At 55.6% G+C, this 17,779-nt stretch overlaps 2 protein-coding genes across 3 annotated transcripts; both read right to left on the bottom strand.

Moving 5' to 3' along the window:
• Positions 1–7: 7 nt before the first annotated feature.
• GIPC3 (GIPC PDZ domain containing family member 3) lies at positions 8–5,624 on the bottom strand. Of its 2 annotated transcripts, none has more exons than XM_053658585.1 (6): positions 5,383–5,624; positions 4,527–4,712; positions 4,231–4,411; positions 3,693–3,805; positions 3,330–3,424; positions 8–3,217 (listed from the first exon to the last, which is right to left on the bottom strand). In XM_053658585.1, exons 1-6 carry the CDS (start codon positions 5,605–5,607, stop codon positions 256–258), a joined length of 3,762 nt encoding a protein of 1,253 aa, XP_053514560.1. In that variant the 5' UTR covers positions 5,608–5,624; the 3' UTR covers positions 8–255. The 2 variants fall into 2 exon arrangements, with proteins under 2 accessions (XP_053514560.1, XP_037021199.1); XM_037165304.2 differs by having other exon boundaries at positions 2,979–3,217; positions 3,343–3,424.
• Positions 5,625–8,929: 3,305 nt separating this feature from the next.
• HMG20B (high mobility group 20B) lies at positions 8,930–14,374 on the bottom strand. The gene is made up of 10 exons (XM_037165332.2): positions 14,301–14,374; positions 13,966–14,021; positions 13,433–13,541; positions 12,683–12,886; positions 12,002–12,122; positions 11,753–11,799; positions 11,411–11,483; positions 10,927–11,142; positions 10,105–10,237; positions 8,930–9,549 (listed from the first exon to the last, which is right to left on the bottom strand). The coding sequence occupies exons 2-10, from the start codon at positions 14,001–14,003 to the stop codon at positions 9,537–9,539; spliced, it is 954 nt and encodes a 317-aa protein (XP_037021227.1). The 5' UTR covers positions 14,004–14,021; positions 14,301–14,374; the 3' UTR covers positions 8,930–9,536.
• Between the last annotated feature and the right edge of the window lie 3,405 nt (positions 14,375–17,779).

Raw genomic sequence — 17,779 nt, 5'->3', positions numbered from 1 at the left:
ATGTGCCTTTATTCCCATGAGCCCTCGAGGTACATGAAGAGCAAACCATTCCCCGCCCCCTCCCTTTCCCTTCCACGGGCCTGGGATCTGCTTACACCTCCCAGAGCCAAGCCCAATGAAACTGAAGCCAGTTTCCATTCTCCCTCCCTTCACCTGTGGGGAATGAGGTCACCTGTTGCTTCTGGGGGACCTGAACTGGGAGAGGAAGGAGAGCGGGTGGGGTCCACCAGGGGCCAAAACTATGTAACCCCCAAGCTACTGCTCCCCGTTATGGGGAAGGGGCTCTGACCCTTGCAGAGCAGTTCCTGACCTCCTAAGTATGGGGGAGGGGGCATGCTCCTGACCTGGGGGTGCAGGGGGCTGGGACCGCAGGAGGGCCACCCTAGAGGCAGAACCAGGGATGACAGATGTGGTGGGCGGAGTGGACTTATGGGGCCCCAGCTGGGGTTTGGGGAAAAGGGCTGGTTTCTTGGGCGCCAAGGGGGTCTGTGATGGTGGAGCTGGGTGGGAAGGCGGTGGGCTTCTGCCCTGGCCAGTGCTGGCCTTGGTTCCATGTACCAGATCATGGGGCTGGGACTGAGGCTGAGAGATTTTGCTAGGGGCTGGAGCAGGGGCTCTGGGTGGTGGGCCTGGGGGCTGAGGTCGAGTTGGGGGAATGGAATCAGACTGGGTTCTAGGGTCAAGGCCAGGGGTCTGTGGGCAAAGCCCATTTCTAGAGCTGAGCTGGATTCTTAAGCTGGTCTGGGTTCTGGAGCTGGATTGGGTTTCAGAAGAAGGCTGAGTTCTGGAACTATGGTGGATTCTAGAGTGGGGCTCAGTGTTGAAACTGGTCTGGTTTTCAGAACTGGGCTGGGTCTCAGAGCTGAACTGAATTTTGGAGCCAGTCTGCGTTCTGGAACTGAGCCAGGCTCCAGAGCTAGGCTGCATTTTTGCATTGTCCTGGGCTCCAGAGCTGGGCTGGGTCTCAGATCTGAGCTGCATTCCAAAACTGGTCTGGGTTCTGGAACTGGTTTGGATCTCCGGAACAGGCTGGGTTCTGGACCTGAGGTGGGTTCCAAAGCTGGGCTGTGTTCTTGAACTGGTCTGAGTGTCGGAACTGGGTTGCATCTCAGAGCTAAACTGAATCCTGGTACTAAACTGCCTTCTGGAACTGAACTGGGTTTCAGAGCTGGGTTGAATGCTTGTACTGGTCTGGGCCCCCGAGCTGGGCTGGGTCTCAGAGACAAGCTGGGTTCCAGAGCTTGTCTGGGTTCTGACACTGGGTTGAGCTCCAGAAACAGGCTGGGTTCTGAAACTAAGGTGGGCTCCAGAGCTGGGCTGTATTCTTGAACTGGTCTGGGATTCAGAGTTGAGTTGAGTCTCAGAGCTGAACTGGACTCTAGAGATGAGCTGAGTTGCGGAGTTGGTCTGCTTCACGGAGTCTGGCTCAATATCAGAGTTGCCTTGGGTTGTGGCCTGGAGCTGGTATCTAGAACTTGGCAGGGTTTCCAAGATGAGTGGAGTCTGAGATGATTGAGGAGTGCAGGGCTGGGTCTTGGAGCTTGGCCTGCCCTTAGAGCTAGACAGCGCCATGGAGCTTAGGTCTGTTGCTGCACTGGTCTGGGTCCCAGGACTAGATTGGATTCCAGAGTTGAGCTGTATTCTGGAACCCAACTGAGTCTCAGCAACTGACTGTGTTTTGGAGCTGGATGAGATTCCAGAGCCAGGCGGTCCTCCAGAACTAAGCTGAGTTCTAGAGCTGGGTTGGGTGCCTGGTCTGGAATAAGCTCTGGAACTCAGCCAGTCCTTAAAGTTGGTCTGTGTGCCAGAGTTGGACGGCATTCTAACGCTGGTCTGCATACTGCAGTGAGAATGGGGTCCGGTGTCAGGCTGAGCAGGGGAGACAGGCCTTCCTTCAGAGATGGATGAGGTTCCAGGGCTTGCCTGAATTCTGGAGATGGACCTAGTTGCACCACTAGGCCAGGATCTAGAGCTGGGCTCAGTGTCTGGGCTGGACTCATCACTGGAGCTGGCCTGGGCCCCAGAGTGCGGGTGGGTGCTTGAATAAAACTGGGTTTTAGAGCAGGGCTGGGGTCTGGATTTGGACTGAGCTGCCACATGCACCCGGGTTCCTGAGCTGGTCTGGATTTGTGAATGGGGTTGGGTTTGGGAGCTGTCTTTGGATCCTGAGCTGGAGAGGCTTCTGTAGCTGGGCTGCTTCTTGAGTCTCACCTGGGTTTCAGAACTGACTGGGGTTCCCGAGCCAGGCTGGGTATCTGGGTACCGCTGTGTCACGGAGCTGTCTTGCAGTTCAGAGTCAGGTCGAATTTTATGGCAGGGCTTGGTCACAGAGCTGGACTGGCTTCCAAAACTGGCATTGGTCACAGAGCTGGGCCGGGTCTTAAAACTTGTCTGGGTTCCAGAACTTGACTTAATGCCAGAGCTAGGCTTGGCTTCAGGATTGTCCTGGATTATAGATGAGGGCTGGGTTCTGGAGCTGGGTTGGGTCACAGAACTGAATGGTGTTCTAGAGATGAACTTAGTTTCAGAGCTGGCCTGGGGTCTAGAACAGGGCTTAGTTTCAGAATTGAGCTTGGTTCTAGAGCTGGGCTTGGCCTCAGAGCTGGGCTGTGTTTTAGAGCTGGGCTGTGTTTTAGAGCTGGGCTTGGCCTCAGAGCTCGGCTTGGCCTCAGAGCTGGGCTGTGTTTTTGAGCAGGACTTGGTCTCAGAGCTGGGCTTGGCCTCAGAGCTGAGCTGTGTTTTAGAACTGGGCTTGGCCTCAGAGCTGGGCTGTGTTTTAGAACAGGACTTGGTCTCTGAGCTGGGCCTGGTCTCGGAACTGGTATGGGTTCTAGAGTTGAACTTGGTTTCAGCGCTAGCCTGGGTTCTAGAGGAGGGCTGAGTTCTAGAGCAGGGCTTGGTCTCAGAACTAGGCTTGGCCTCAGAACTGGTATGGGTTCTAGAGGTGACCTCGGTCTCAGAAATGACCTGGGCTCTGGAGCAGGGCTGGGCTTCCGAAATCTGCCGGCAGGGCTGGGGAGGGGGGCTGGGCTCTGGACTGGGGCTGCGCTCAGCCCCAGGGCAGACTAGCCACAGGCCTCCTTGGCCTCGCCGATGGCGGCCCACACCTCCACCACAAACTCGTCCGGGAAGGCGAACTCGCCCAAGACGGAGTCTAAATGGTGTGCAAACTCCTGAACGCTCACTGTCTTCTTGGACGTCTCCACCATGGTGGACGCTGCCAAAGCAGGAGGGGAAGTGAGTAAAGGTGCTCTGGGACCCCAACTTTCCCTTGGGACCCCCCACCTCCTCCCCGTGGGCTGGCCTCCCCCCGGGGTCGACCAGCTTACCCTGGCCCCTTACCCAGCTCTGGGTCCCGAATGCCCATGTAGCTCTCCAGAAGGTCATCCACCCTCCGAGACGCCTCCTCCTCAAATTCACTGGGCTGGGGGTGTCAGGGCACAAAACAGAGGGGAACCTCAGGTCCCTATAGCCCGGCCTCCTCTCAAGGCCCCACCCCTTGGGTGAGAGCTGGCTGGGACCTCATGTATCCATGCTTCTTCATACCACTACTGACCTGCCTCACCACAGAGACCCATTTTGCAGGTGGAGAAACCGAGGCTGGGCAAGAGAGTCCTACCCAAGGTCACACTGACTCAGCAGTGGAGCTCTAGGTACAAGAGCCCCTGAAGACCCCTCTCCCTTTCACTCACCACTTCCTCTACTGTGGCAGCCCCCCCAGAACGAAGCCGCAGGGTCTCCCGCCCGCTGGTCACTTTTGCTTCCACAGGGCATTTGCTGCTACGGCTCCTCTGGCTGATCATATCTGGAGGGGACGGAATGGTGGAGAGGCATGTGTTCTGGAAAGATCTATTCTTTGTAAACACTGGAAAACCTGAGCTGAGACTTTCTAGAACTTTCTCGCCCTTTAAAGGCCTCCTTATGTCAGTAGCCTTAAAGCAGCACTTTAAAAGCTCCCAGCCATGTGACAAACAGATCTAAACACCCCCTCATCCTTTCTCCATCTTTCTGTACTTCCCCCACCTCCAGACAGACTATAACAACACAGAAACTACCTACCTATTCCTGACACGGTGCCAGAAGTTTCCTGTCATGCCACCAGAGGCATCTAGAATCTTCCATCCTGTTTCACTGCCCCACTCTCCACTGTCCCCAGCATCCAGAGAACCCATTTCCACAAGAGCTCCGCCCACCCCCAGTCATGTCCCCAAGGCCACAGGTGGCCCTCACCGAAAGCTCTCTTGGGCTGCACCAGGCGCAGGGTGAAGGGCTGGGCCTTGGGCAGCTCCCGGAGCATCTTGGCGACTTCGTAGTGGCGGCAGCCAACGATAGAGTGGTCGTTGATGGCCTCGATGCTGTCACCCACACACACGGCTTCGATCCTGTTGATGATGCTGCCCTCCTTGATCCTCTGCAGGAACCCAGAGTCACTTGCGGGGCCACCTCCGCAGAACCCACTTAGACCAGTCACTCACCCCAGGTCATTGAGCACCTGGAAAATTGTCCCCACCCCCCACCGCGGGCACCTTGATAAAGGCATATCCGGCCCCGTTGTCCGTGATGGTCAGCCCCAGCGCATCCTCCGTCTTAGTGACCTCCACCTCCTTGGTCTCGCCACGCACATGTGCAAAGATAAAGTCCTCCAACCCTATCTGGCCGCCCAGGAGTTTCTGCATGTCCACTTTGTGGCTGTTTAGGGTGCAGAATAAGATCTGTTCCGAGGGGAGGGGGAGCCCAGAATTAATGAGAGCGCTCATTCCCCACTGTCTGTGCAGAACCCCCAGGGTACGGGCTCATGGGCCTGATAGGGAAACCGAGACACAAAGAGGCACGGAACTGGCCCAGTCACCTGGTGCCCAGGAATCCAGCCGGTAGGATCTTCAGAATACGGTGGGAGACAAGTAAACAGAACCCCAGAATGAGGAGCAGGGTGAGAAGGAGGCTGTGGGCCGGAAGAATCCCCGTTTTCTGACCCCGGCCTTTCAGTTTGAATCCTTTGGCGCCCTGACTCTCCTTCCCCCACCATTTTTTTCAGGCCTTTCTGCATCAGCTGGCGCCCCCTGGGAGTTGCAAGACGCACCGCTCTACAGCCCAGCCTATTACTCAGGGCACCTCCGACGTATCGCCTGGAAAGCAGCTGCCAGGAACCCAAACCCCACAGCCGCGCCCGGGAACCATGCATGCGCTTCCCAGAGGTCTGGTATCCACCTCAGCCGGATGTGAGCCATCTGGGTACTCACCACGCTAAGACCTGCTCATCTTTGTGCAAGGTGGTCAAAGGGGGCGTCCCCAGGGCATGCGCACCACTGGATCTGAGAGGTGCTTCTCTGAAATATGGAGACAGGGCTCCCCGTCAGGGAGTGGGGGGTCCGGGGTCCTCACCTCGGTGGGCGCTATCCCAAAGGCCTCGGCGATCTTGGCGTAGAGCTCGCGGACGTTGGTGAAGCCCTCGATCTTGCCCGTGGGGCTGCCGTGCGCCAGCTGCGTGCGGAAAACTAAGCGCGGGCGGGCGCGGGGCGCCGTGGGGGGCTCGGAGGGCGATGGAGGGGGCGCGGGCGGGCGCGTGGCCTCTGCCCCCGGGGTTTCGCGGGCCGCTGCGCTCTCCATGGCCAGAGGAGCAAGGCCACCAGGGCCACCTCCTCCGCTGCCGCCGGATCCGCTGCTTCCTGCGGCCTCCCCTCCCCCGGCCCAGGGCGCGACAGCCGAGCTGCCCGGGTAAGGGGATCCAGGAACCCGAGCCGCCTAGGAAGGCGACACCGTGGGGTGCGGAGGGGGGAGAACGGCCCCAGGTGTCCCGGCTCTGCCAGGGCCAGCTGCGCGCTCCCCAGGGACGCTGGGCAGTCTGCGGGGTCCCGAGCTGTAGCGCGGGGGAAAACGTGGATCACAAATAAGGACTGAGGAGCGCTCACTCGCCTAGACGCTCTTATTTAATCCTTGCAACAGCCTTAACAGGTAGGAAGGAATAAGGTTACCTGATATAACCTGAGCCACATCCTGTCTCTCCGGAGCCCACAGCCCTCCAGGGCTCCCACCTCCCTCAGGGTAAAAGCCTTAGTTTTCTCATCTGCCCACGTGGCCCTGTACGGCCTGCCCCCATCCCACTCTGCCCTCATCTTCTCTCTCTCTCTCCCCCTGGCTGGCTCTGCTTTCCAGCCACAGGGGCCTCCGTTATTCCTCTAACACGCCAGGCACACTCCTGCCCCAGGGCCTTTGCATGTGCTATGCCCTCTGCCTGGAACACCTTCTTCCAGTTCTGTAGGTGGTTCCTTCCCTCACTTCCTTCAGCCCTTTGCCCAAATGTCACTCCCTCTGCCAATCTCTCTTCTCCGCTTTCCTTTTCTCTCTAACATTGGGCAGCACTCGATGAATCAGATATTTTAACTTATCCATCTTGGTCCCCGTCTCCCCAGCGGGAATGTCAGCTGCAGGAGGGCAGGGCTTCTGGTCTCCTGTTCCCCTGCTGTATTTGGGTGCTCAGCGCCTGGCACACAGTGAGCAGGCACTCAGGCAATATTTGGTGAGGGACTAAATGGATCCCCCAACTTATGGATGAACCCATCCTGCGCCCAGAATGCTCTGCAAGAATTCCCTGGGAATATAATACCAGGCACTGGGAAATCTGGCTCAGTAAACAGCGGTGGAATGCCAGGCAGCGGTGTCTACTGCTTTGGAAGACTCAGAAGCCAGACATTGATGGAAAAAGCAGGTATAAGAAAATAGATGTGAAGTTTAAAGGCTGCAAAACATGCCACACGGCACAATGAGGGCCAGCCTTCAACACGGAGTGCTCGTCGAGAGGAGCCAGGCACGAAGAACCACAGTGTGTGATTTATTTATATGAAATGTCCAGCACAAGCAAATCCTCAATGACAGTAAGTGAATTTTTGGAGAAGGGGTTGGGGACGACCGCTAAGAGGGACAGGGATTCTTTTCGGAGTGATGGAATGTTCTGGAGTTAGATTGTGCCGATGATTGCACAACTTTGTAAATACACTAGAAACCACAGAACTGTACACATTAAAAACTCAGGGGGGAAACCAATATGATCCAAATGGTCTTTTAGAAGACATACTCACATGCTAAAAGTATGTAAAGACCTGCCCAGGAGCCGCGGCTGGGTAGCTCATTTGGTTGGAGCGTCGTCCTGTACACCGAAAAAGGTTGCAGGTTCCATCCCCAGTCAGGGCATGTACGACCCATCAATATTTCTCTCTCAAACATTGATGTCTCTCTCTCTCTCTCTCCCCTTCCTCTCCCTCTAAAATCAATAAACATATCCTTGGATGAGGATTGAAAACAACAGCCCTGGCCAGTGAGGCTCAGTGGATCGAGCACCAGCCTGTGAACCAAAGGCTCGCTGGTTCGATTCCCAGTCAGGACTCATGCTTGGGTTGCGGGCCAGGGCCTCAGCTGGGGGCGTGTAAGAGGCAACCACACATTGATGTTTCTCTCCCTCTCTTTCTTTAAAAATAAATAAATAAAATATTTTTAAAACCCCAACAACTTTAAAAAAAGACCTGCTAAACTCCAAATTTGGAATGGAAATACCTGTGCCAGGGAGGTGGCAGGATTAGGAATCTCATTCTTTGGAACGGGGTGACAATGTCCCATTGTATCAGTCTTCTAGCGTTGTCATAACAAAGTACCACAAACTGGGCAGCTTAAAACAACAGAGTTATTCTCTCACAGTTCTGGAGGCCAGAAGTCCAAGATCAGCTTGGCAGCAAGAGCACGCTGCAAGACCCTGGGTGGGGTCCTTCCTTGCCTTTCCTGGCTTGGGGTGGGGGCCCGCCATCCTTGGCGTTCCTCGTCTCCTGTGTGACCGCGTCCAAATTTCCATCTTCTTATAGAGACACCAGTCATGTGGATCGGCCGCCCTGCTCCCAGCTGACCTCATCTTAACTCCTGTCTGCAATGGCTCCGTTTCCAAGTAAGGTCACATTCTGAAGTTCTGGGAGTTAGGACTTTGACTTTTTTTTTTTTTTTTAGAGAGAGAGAGAGGATGGGAGGGAGAAAGAGGGAGAGAAGCATTGATGTGAGAGAGAAATGCCGATCAGTTGCCTTGTGTATGCATCCCAACCGGGGACTGAACCCACAGGGTAGGCAACCTATGCCCAGACCAGGAATCGAACCAGTGAACTTTCTCTTTGTGGGACAATGCCCAACCAATTAAACCACACCAATGAGGACAACATATCTTTTGAGGGGATATAATTCAACCTGTAACATGGGCGCTGGTCAAATTTGTTTCTGAAAGTTTGAGGATATATTTTTCCCACTGGGACAGCAGCTCGAAAGGCACCAGTGGCACACAGAGAGGATCTGGAGTGTCTGGCATCGGGGCAGGAGCTGGGGGACAGCTTTCTCCCAGATGGAAAGGCAGGCAGAGGCCGTATCTGAGGAGTTTCAGGATACTTTAAATATTCCATCAAATGCAGAAGTCTCTGTTTCCTCAGTAAGTTAAGCATAGAATTACCATATGAACCAGTAAGTCCACTCCTGGGGATAACCCAAGAAAACTGAAAACAGGAGCTCAGACGAGAACCTGTGTGCGCATGCTCACAGCAGCACAGTTCACAGCAGCCAAGAGAGGAATACGGCCCAAACGTCCACCAGTGGAGAAACGCAGTGTGCTTCTGCGCACACTGGACTGCTACTCAGCCCTGAGGAGTGAAGCACTGATACTCGCTACAGTGCTGATGGAACTTGAAAACAAAAGGCTCAGTGAGAGAAACCAGATACAAAAAGGTACAGTGTGTGATTCCATTTATATGAATTGTTCAGAGCAAGCCAATCCAGAGAGACAGAAGTAGATTCTTGGTTGTCAGGGGCTGGGGGAGGGCAGGCCTGAGACCCCCAGTAGGGGAATCTTGAAGGGTCCTGGGTGCATCTTCTGGCCCAACTCCCTATAAAACACACACACACAAGCTTGAAATTCAAATTCCACTTTATTTTTTAATTTAAAAAGCCCAGATTTAAGCAGTGGCACAGGGGCCACCTTCATGAGGGTCCCTTAGCTGGATGAAGGCGGGGGAGTCAGTAGCAGCTCCCCCATTCTGGGGTGCAGGAACTCGAGGGGAAGGCCCTCGCCCAGGTGTGAGCGTGCCCTGCCAGTGCCTGTTGATGTGGGCACTGCGGTTGGCACCTTCGGGTCCTTCCTGGTGGGACAGGTGTGGGTTTGCTCCGCCCTGTGTCCTGTGGCACTCTCCCTCCACCAGCAGGAGAACTGCTGTGGGTCCTCTTGTCCTGGCTTGTGCTTCCCATGTGTGGTGTCCCCATGTGCCTGTAGTGTGACATGCCCTGTGAGGCCGTGTGTTATGCATGGCAGATGACTATCCTGGATTTGGAGTACTGGGGAGGTTGAAAGCTAGAGGGATGGTATAGAATAATTTTAGGGGCCTGGAGCTCCCAAGGTGCAGAACTGAGCCTGGCCCCAAAGGGTGGACCCCTACCCCCGCTCCCTGGAGGAGGGGTGGGGGAGTGGCACAACCAGAGCTTGGTCTTCTCCGGATCTGCTGCTGAAGCGACCGACACTCTCATAGGTGCTCACTGCAACAGAAGTGGGGGGCAGTCATGATGGCGGACTCCATCATCTCAGTCCCCCTACGATCCTGGGGGACACTAGAGGCCACCCCAGCTCCTCCCAACAGGTGTCAGGGTGGGGGGGCCTGAAGTTAACCCCATCTAAACTGGGCAGCCAGAAATCACCCAGAATTAACTGCCAAGCCCTGGAGAAGTTCTAGCCCCCCCAGAATGAATCTAGCTGGCCAAGGCAGGCTGGAAGATCCCACCCAGCAGCGTTAATACAGCACCTGGCCTGCTCGGCACCCACCTCCCAGTGGTCCCACCACTCGCCTCATGCCCCATACATCAAATAAGTCCCACCTGGTAACTCCCGAATGTGCCAGACCCCCAGAGAAAGATTAAGCTGCTGGATCCCACCCTGGCAGTGCCTACAGACCCAGGGAAACCCACTGGAGGATGAAATGCAGACATTTCCATAGAGGTAGACCAAAGCAGGCCTAGCCTGAGGCAGTTCCCCATACAGGGCCGCCCCACCTGGGCTGAGCAGGTGGGTGAGGGGTGGGGCACCCAGGCACACACCTGGCGACTTGGGCCAGGATCTCCTTGATGCGAATGATGAGTTTCTCATGCTGGGCAGGGTCGCGCTCAATGGCTCCGTGCAGCCGGGCCATGTAGAAGTCCAGAGTGCTGAGTGTGGGCGTCTCCCCCGTGCCTGGGAATGGCGGGGGCCGGTCAGTCTAGCCCATCGTGGAGTGGGCTCAGTGGCTGGGGTTCCACGGGAGCAAAGGTCAGAGGACCAGGGTCTGTAAAGGAAGGGTCCTGGGGAAGGGGCCCTTGGCACATGTCAGGAGTCGGGCGAGGGGTCAGGGCATCTGGACTTGAGAGTAAAGGTCAGCTGTGGGAGAAGGTGGGGAGGTGGAGTCAGAAGATGTTAGTAGGTCAGGAGGAGGTCCCAGTGGGGGGCATGGGGGTCTAGTGGGGGAGAGGGAATTAAAGTTGGCTCAAGACAATCACTGAAGACAGGGACGGATGGGGTTGCAGCAGGCTGGTCAGTGAGGGCGGGGCGTTGTTGCTGACAAGAGGTGGAGCAGGACTGAGGGGTTGGAAGAGCTTAGGGTAACTGGGGGAGAGGTCAGCAAGGGCAGGGTTGGGGGCAGAGGCAGGTGCACGCAATGCTCGGGGCAGAGAAATGGTCAAACGGAGCCAGGCTTGACTTGTGAAAAGAAGCAGGGTCAGTGGGGCAGGGGCTCGCGGAGGATGGGTTCGCTGTGTCCAGGGTCAAGGCAGGGAAGTGGGGACACCAGGGACAAGACTCGCCGTGACCCGGGGGTGGGGCTCGAGGTAGTAGATGGCTGGGTTAGCGAGGACCAGACTGTGCGGGCGGGGGCGGGGCTTCCGCACCGGGGACAGGCAGCGAGGCGAAGCTAGCGGTGAGCGCCTGGCGCACCGCCTGGAGCTGCTGCTGCAGCGCCAGCGTCCGCCGCTCCTCCAGTGCCAGCTCCTGCTCCAGGCGCTCACGCGCGCTGCTCATGTTCTGAGTGTGCCTCTGCAGCACCGCATTCTGCTCCTCGAAGGCCACGTTCATCTTCCGCAGGCGTCGCAGCTCCGCCTCCCGTGCTGCATGCAGTGTGGAGACAGGTCAGAGCCTGGGGCTCCCTCCTCCTACTTTCTGCTCGGGAACTATGCCGGCGCCAGCCAGTGCTCCGTTACCAGCCCCCCCCCCCGCCCCCCGCTTTAGCTCCCAGGGCTGAGGGGCGGGGAAGGAATATGGCTCGGTTTTTAGGGGTAAACACAGCCCACTCGCTGCCTCCTGCCTGGAAGCCCTCTTTTGGCCCACCTTCTCTCCCAACACCTGTTTCCCCAGGAACCCCTAGTTGGTACTCACCTTTGTTTTGGTCCAAGAACTCTTCAGTGAAAATGGGGACGTCGAAGGTGGAGAAACCATCGCAGTCCCCACCCTGGGACAAGACAGGTGGCAATGTTTAGGGAGCATGCAAACACCCTCTGGGGCATCCCCCAAGCTTGGGGGACCTTGAACCACTCAGATCACAGTCCGTTTAACAACATTCCCACAGTGTGGCTGCCCCTTCTCTGCTCACACAGGATGGACGGGGCTGCTCACTTCCCATGAGCACTGGAGCTGGCTTACCCAGGGGCTTCACCCAGGGACCTCAAGACTTCCAGACCTTTCTCACCTAGGTGCTCTCCTTAGAGGAGGGGCACTTACCTTGTGTCCATTCAAGAGGGTATTCATGAGCCCGGAGCCCGAGTCCTCTGGTGGGGGAGGGAGGAGGGCAGGGTCAGCCTCCCAAGGTTTCCTCTGACTCTGCTCTGCTTTGAATGTGCTATGCCCCCTGCCTGGAACACCCTCCTTCCCCTCCCCCCATGGGAGCCCCACGGAGGGGGTGGGTCAGTCTCCAGGGTCACCCTTCTCAGAGCAGGCACTTGGCTGCCTGCGGGCTGGGACCCTTCTCACCTTTCTTGATCTTCTTTTCCTGGATCTTCTCAGTGCACATCTTGTAGGCTTCTGACTGCTGGTACGCCCGCAGCTCCTTCATGTACTGCTGCTTCTCCCGTTCGGCCTCATCCAGGTACCGCTGGCAGGGCAGCAGGAGAAGGCTTGGCCCAGCCCTGGGGCAGGGGAGGCCCCCAAGGCCAGGCCCCCCATCTCCATCACTCACTTCACTGCTGCACCATCCCAGAGTTCCGTGCTTACCCTCCAAACAAAACCTGGCCCCTCAGCCTACTGCTCAGGGCACCTCCTGGCTCCCCACTCCTCCCCCAGCCTTTATAAACTACCCCATGGTGTCGGAGTGACTGCAGGCTCTCACACCTATGCTTGCCCTTCTGCACCTATTTTGCCCGTTGAAATCCTACTTATGAGGGTGCAAACAGTTGGTGGTTTTTCACCAGGATTTGAAAATCGGGTTTCACATAAAAACCAGCCTCCACCCTTACTTCTTTAGATGTTGGGTGACCACACTGATTAAGTTTTATGTCTAGTCTGGCCTATTGCTATCCTCCCCACAGTTCTTCAGGAGGAAAGAAAGCCTCTCCACACGGGTCCGTTTGGGGACGTGGCTGCAGGGGCATCTGAGTGGCTGAGGGGAGGTCAGTGGTCTCAGGCCAGTCCCATCCGCCACCCCCTGAAATCCACCTGCTTCTCTGTGGGTTGCAGTTTGCTCCACTCTGCACCCAGCATCTTGGTGATCTCAGGAAAGGGCAGGTCCGGATGGCGTGTGCGAATCTGCTCACGCCGCTCATTCAGGAAGCGCACGTAGCCAGTGACAGGTGCTTTGGGACCATTTGGAAGGATCTTCTTCCGCTTCTTGCCTTTGGGCCAGCCACGCTTCTTCACGGGCTGCAGAACCAGACAGCTCCATTGGGAGAGGCCTGGAGGGCTGGGGCGGGGCCCACAGGGGCGGGGTCTTGGAAGACGTGGGCGGGGATAGCTAGGAGGTAGAACCCGGAAGATCTGGAGTTGTGACCAGGTTAGGAGTTAGGATTATCAGGAGTGTTAGAGGAACCGTGGACCCAAGAGAGGGGTATCAGAAGTACTGGGAATAGATGTTCAGGGCTGGGTAGCGTTTTTGGTGTGGCCTCTGTAATTATGGGCGCGGTATCCTTGCCACGAAGGAAGGACCCACAGGATCACCAAAAGGTGCTTTCACCTGAGAAGTGAGCAGTGGGAGGAGCTGGCACTCAGTGGTGGGTGGGGCCTGGGTTTAGAGTAGCTGTGGACCTTATGGGGCGTGGCATCTAACACGGGGCGGGGTCTCACCTTCCAAAGGGAAATCTGGACTGTGGGCGGAGTCATAGCGAATTCAAACCTAGTCTGAAGTGAGGGTTGGAGCCTGGGGATGAGACCCAGAGCCTCCCCCATCACAATGCAGGGGGTGATTCTCACCTCCTCCTCGTGGGACCCCTTCTCGCCGGCTCGCGGGCCTTCCCCGCGCTCTTGCTTGACAGCCACCACGAAGCCCCCATGCTGTCCAGGAGCCTTGCCACCCGCCGGCCTGGAGTCACGGGACGCCAGAGTCACCCTCACCCCTAACCCCGACGGCGAAGCTGGCAGAGAGGGGGCCTGAGTCCTGGGAGCAGGGGTCTCTCGGGGCCAGGGTCCGGGGGTCGGATCTGGAGCACTAAAGGAGCCAGTGGGGACTCCTGGGAGAAACTGAAGACACAGGACGCCCAGGTCACCCACACCCCCGACAGCAGATATGGCAGAAGCGAGGGGGTTCGACCCCTGATGGGGGCAGCCAGCCGGGACCCCTGCGAGGGACTGGAGCCCGGGGGAGGAGAAGCCCGACGGGACCCTAGGGGAGGGCCTGCCGTGGTGGCAGGGAGTGAAGACTGGGAGCCGGAGTCGAGGAGTTCAGAGAGGGTGGGCGGGGGCAGCTGCAGTCCCGAGTGGACTATGGGAGGGGAAGTCGCACTCACGCGACGGCCGCGCCGGGCTGCCTGGAACCGTGGGACATGGCCGCTCCTGGCTGCACCTGGAACGCAGACGTGTGACCGGGTAAGGGGCGCCCGCGCCGCCGACTGCGGGGCCCGGCTGGGGAGACCAGGAAAGCGGGGCCCGAAGCGGTCGGGGGGGCCGGATCCCAGGGCTGGGAGGGCCTCCAGAGCAGGCGCCCCAGGGATCCTTTGTTGGGCGATCGGCCCCCAGGAGGCCCTGGTCCTTCCCCCCTGGCTTGGAAGCTGCCCCGTCCCAGCCCCGAGACCCCCGCGCCCCCGGCCCCTCACAGGGCCCCGAGTTCCGCGGCTGTTTTCACCTCCAAAGAAACTTTCCCGGACCTCTCGGCTGCTGCGCTGCTCCAACCAACCGCCCGGAGCCCGCCCCTGCCGCCCGCCCCGCCCCACTCCGCCCCCGGCTAGCTAATGATGGTCTCCGCCCGCGGTCGGATTGGGGTGCATCCTTTCCCTGGGGTGTGACCATGCAGATGAAGGTCGGCGCGCCGGCCTGCAATTGGCTGAGGCGGCCCCTTAGCCGCGTGGGAGGTGGACGGGGAAGGCTGCGGGCGGTGCGTCAAGTTCGGCTGCACTCGGCCGCTCTCGGGACTAATCAGGGAGCTTTGAGGCCTCGCCGGGCGGAGCCTCTTAAAGGGCCAGTAGGAAAGACTCGGACTCCTCTGAGGAAGAGGTTCCTGGCTCCTGTCTGACAGGCTTTGGCCCCGCCCCAGTTGCCACAGGAACGGGCGCAGGTTGCTAAGGAATAGGTTAAAGACCTTAGGGGCAGCCCGGAGCCTCAGGGCGAGGTGAAAAGGGTTCTTAACACCCTGCAAACTTGGCGGAGAAGTTTCCCTTTTCTTGACGGAATTTAGGGGCCCCGGACGCCCCTCGGTGCCTGGTCCTACTGTGAGCCTGGGCTGGAGCAGCTCTCCCTGCTGTACAATGCGGATGTTGACGATGTCCAGGACCAGGAGGTTGAGATTCTGTGAAGCTGAGTCCAGGAACCTGGGGCTGGGATCAGGAGCTGGGCCGGAAGCATTTGGGGAAAGGTGGTGGGACAGGAAGGCTGCTAGGACCTCGTGAAGCTAGAGGGGCAGGAGGCTCTGCCCTTGGATCTTGGGGAGCCCCAGGCAGTAGCCTGGTCTTCTCATGGCCTGGGCTAGGGCTGCTGTTGCTCCCAGAATGCCAGTAGCGATCACTGGGTGCTCATAACAAGCCATTAGATCCTAAACATTCTGCCAGACATCATCTTCTGCCTTCATCTCGCCCCACTCTCCCCCTCCTTACTCCACACATGGCTCCTCCAATGCATCCACCCATTTCATTTATTCCCACCTCTAGGTCTTCCCACCTGCCATGGCTTTCTGCCTTGCTGATCTCTCCACCTGTCTTGGCTATCTGCCTGCCTCACTGCTCGACCTCCTTCAGGTCTTTGCTCAAATGTCACCTGAGTGAGGCTTTCCCAGGCTCGAATCCCACCCCATACACTCTGTCTTATTTTTCTCCATATATCCATTTCCTCCTTATGACTTGCCTGTTTGTTGATTTGTCTTCCCAGCACATAGAACAGTGTCCACAGGAGCCGCTGATACATTTTCATTAACTAAACGAATGAATGAATCCTGTACATTTCCAAACAAGCAAGTACAGCTGGCTTGTAAAACAGTCTGACAGCTTCTCAAAAGGTTAAATAAACGTGGAGTTACCATTCGATCCAGCAATTCCACTTCCAGGTGTCTCCCCAAGAGAAGACAAAAATTTATGCAACAGTGTTCACAGCAGCAGAATTCACAATACCCCAAAAGTAGAAACAACTCCAGTGCCCATCAATTGATTACTAGACAGCCAAAATGACGTCCAATACAATATGATGTAGAACAACAAAATATTATTGGCCATAAAAAGGAATAAATTGCTGAATCATGCTATAACAGTGGTGAATTTCGAAACACGATGCTCAGTAAGGATGCCAGTCATGAAAGGCCACATAGTGTAAGATTCCATTTGTATGAAATGTCCAGAACAGGCAAGTCCGGAGAGACAGAAAGTTGATTCATGGCTGCCTGGGGATAAAGAATTAGTGGGTAATTTGTTCCTGGGTTTTGGCACCACATAAGAGGGGGGGGAGGGGTGGGAACTAGGAGGAAAGGAGAGGAGGAGAGGAGGAGAGAAGGAGAATTAATGGAGAGGGGGGTAGGAGGGACTGCAGATAGGATGAGGTGTCTTTCTGGGAAATCAAAACGTTCTAAAAATAGACTTCAGTAACTCTGTAAATGAACTAAAAACCGTGCAACTGTACATTTAAATAGGTACATTTTATGATATGATTTACATCTGACTAAGAGGATGAGTGCACCCCAGAATCTTGACACACCCAAATTCCTGCTCTGTTGCCTCACCAGACTTGTGGTCTCCCGTGCCCCCCCTTGCCCCCCCCTTGCCTCTCTCTGCCCCCCAGTCCAGGTGAGACTGACGGCAAACACAAATATTCAGAATTCTAATCACATTATTTATTTATTCATCTTTAGAAGGGAAGGGAAGGAGAGAAGGAGAGGAATATCAGTGTATGGTTGCTTCTGGTGCATCCCCTGCTGGGAACTGGCCCCTGCTGGGACCTGGCCTGCAACCCAGGCATGTGCCCTGACGGGGAATCAAACCGTGATCTTTTGGTTCACAGGCCTGTGCTCAATCCACTGAGCTACAACAGCCAGGGCTCTAATCACATTCTTAAGTGTGTCCCAACTTTTAATAACGTCAAGCAATTGAATGACATCTTTTTGCTGCTTTTCACATTATAATATTTCTTTTTGTTGTTGTTCTAACTAAGGTTTTCATTCCATTTTTAAATATGCATCAGGTGAAAATTCCCAGAAGATTAAGGATACATATTTCATTTTGTTTACTTATCACAAACCCCCTTCTTCTTCCTTTGTACTCATTGGCTAGCGAGATACATGTGACATAAAAAAAAAAGGCAGGTCAGTCCATATGTTCTTATCTCCGAACGTTATTGCTAAAATATGAAGATGACAAAACACTGCACACAGAAATATAGTCACCAGTTTAAAGTGGTTTTTATTGTTCCAAATTCAGTAGATTTCCCAACAAATATGTTGTCTATCTCAGGATTAAAATTTTGAAAGTATAAATCAGCATATAAAAAAAAAAAATCTAGGTAAGACTTCCAAGCTGAAAACAGGAGAAGACCCGAGCCCTGAGCCCAGCCTCTTTCCTTTGATGGACAAGTTCAGTGTTGCCATAGAAACTGTTTTTTCCCTCCCAAGGTCCCAGGCAAGGAATTCAGGACTCTTCCTGCACGTCAAAGAGAAAAGAAGGGTTTTGTGTTTGTTGTTGTTGTTTTAACTTAAATTATTTTATTGTTGTTCAATTACAGTTGTCCGTATTTTCTCCCCACCCCTTCCGAACCCACCCCCTTGGTTTTGTGCACGTGTCCTTTGTAGTAGTTCCTGAAAACCCTTCTCCCCGTTGTCCCCTCCCCCATCCCCTCTGGCTATTGTCAGATTGTTCTCAATTTTAATGACTCTGGTTATATTTTGTTTGCTTTTTCTCTTTTGTTTATTATATTCCAGTTAAAGATGAGATCATATTGTATTTGTTCCTTACCGCCTGGCTTACTTCACTTAGCATAATGCTCTCCAGTTCCACCCATGCTATCGCAAAGGGTAGGAGCTCAGAAATGAAGGGTTTTGAGGTTGATTTTGAAAGCAGTTTCTAGCTCTTTGGCATCAAGAAAAATGTCTTGCACCTGTCAGAGTGGCCATCATCAAGAAATCAACGAACA

Source organism: Artibeus jamaicensis, unplaced genomic scaffold (genome assembly GCF_021234435.1).
Source record: "Artibeus jamaicensis isolate MK-2021 breed Jamaican fruit bat unplaced genomic scaffold, CSHL_Jam_final scaffold_537, whole genome shotgun sequence".
In the NCBI taxonomy this organism is placed as follows: domain Eukaryota; kingdom Metazoa; phylum Chordata; class Mammalia; order Chiroptera; family Phyllostomidae; genus Artibeus; species Artibeus jamaicensis.
The sequence above is the reverse complement of the archived record's forward strand: the minus strand, read 5'-3'. Positions and strand labels throughout refer to the sequence as shown.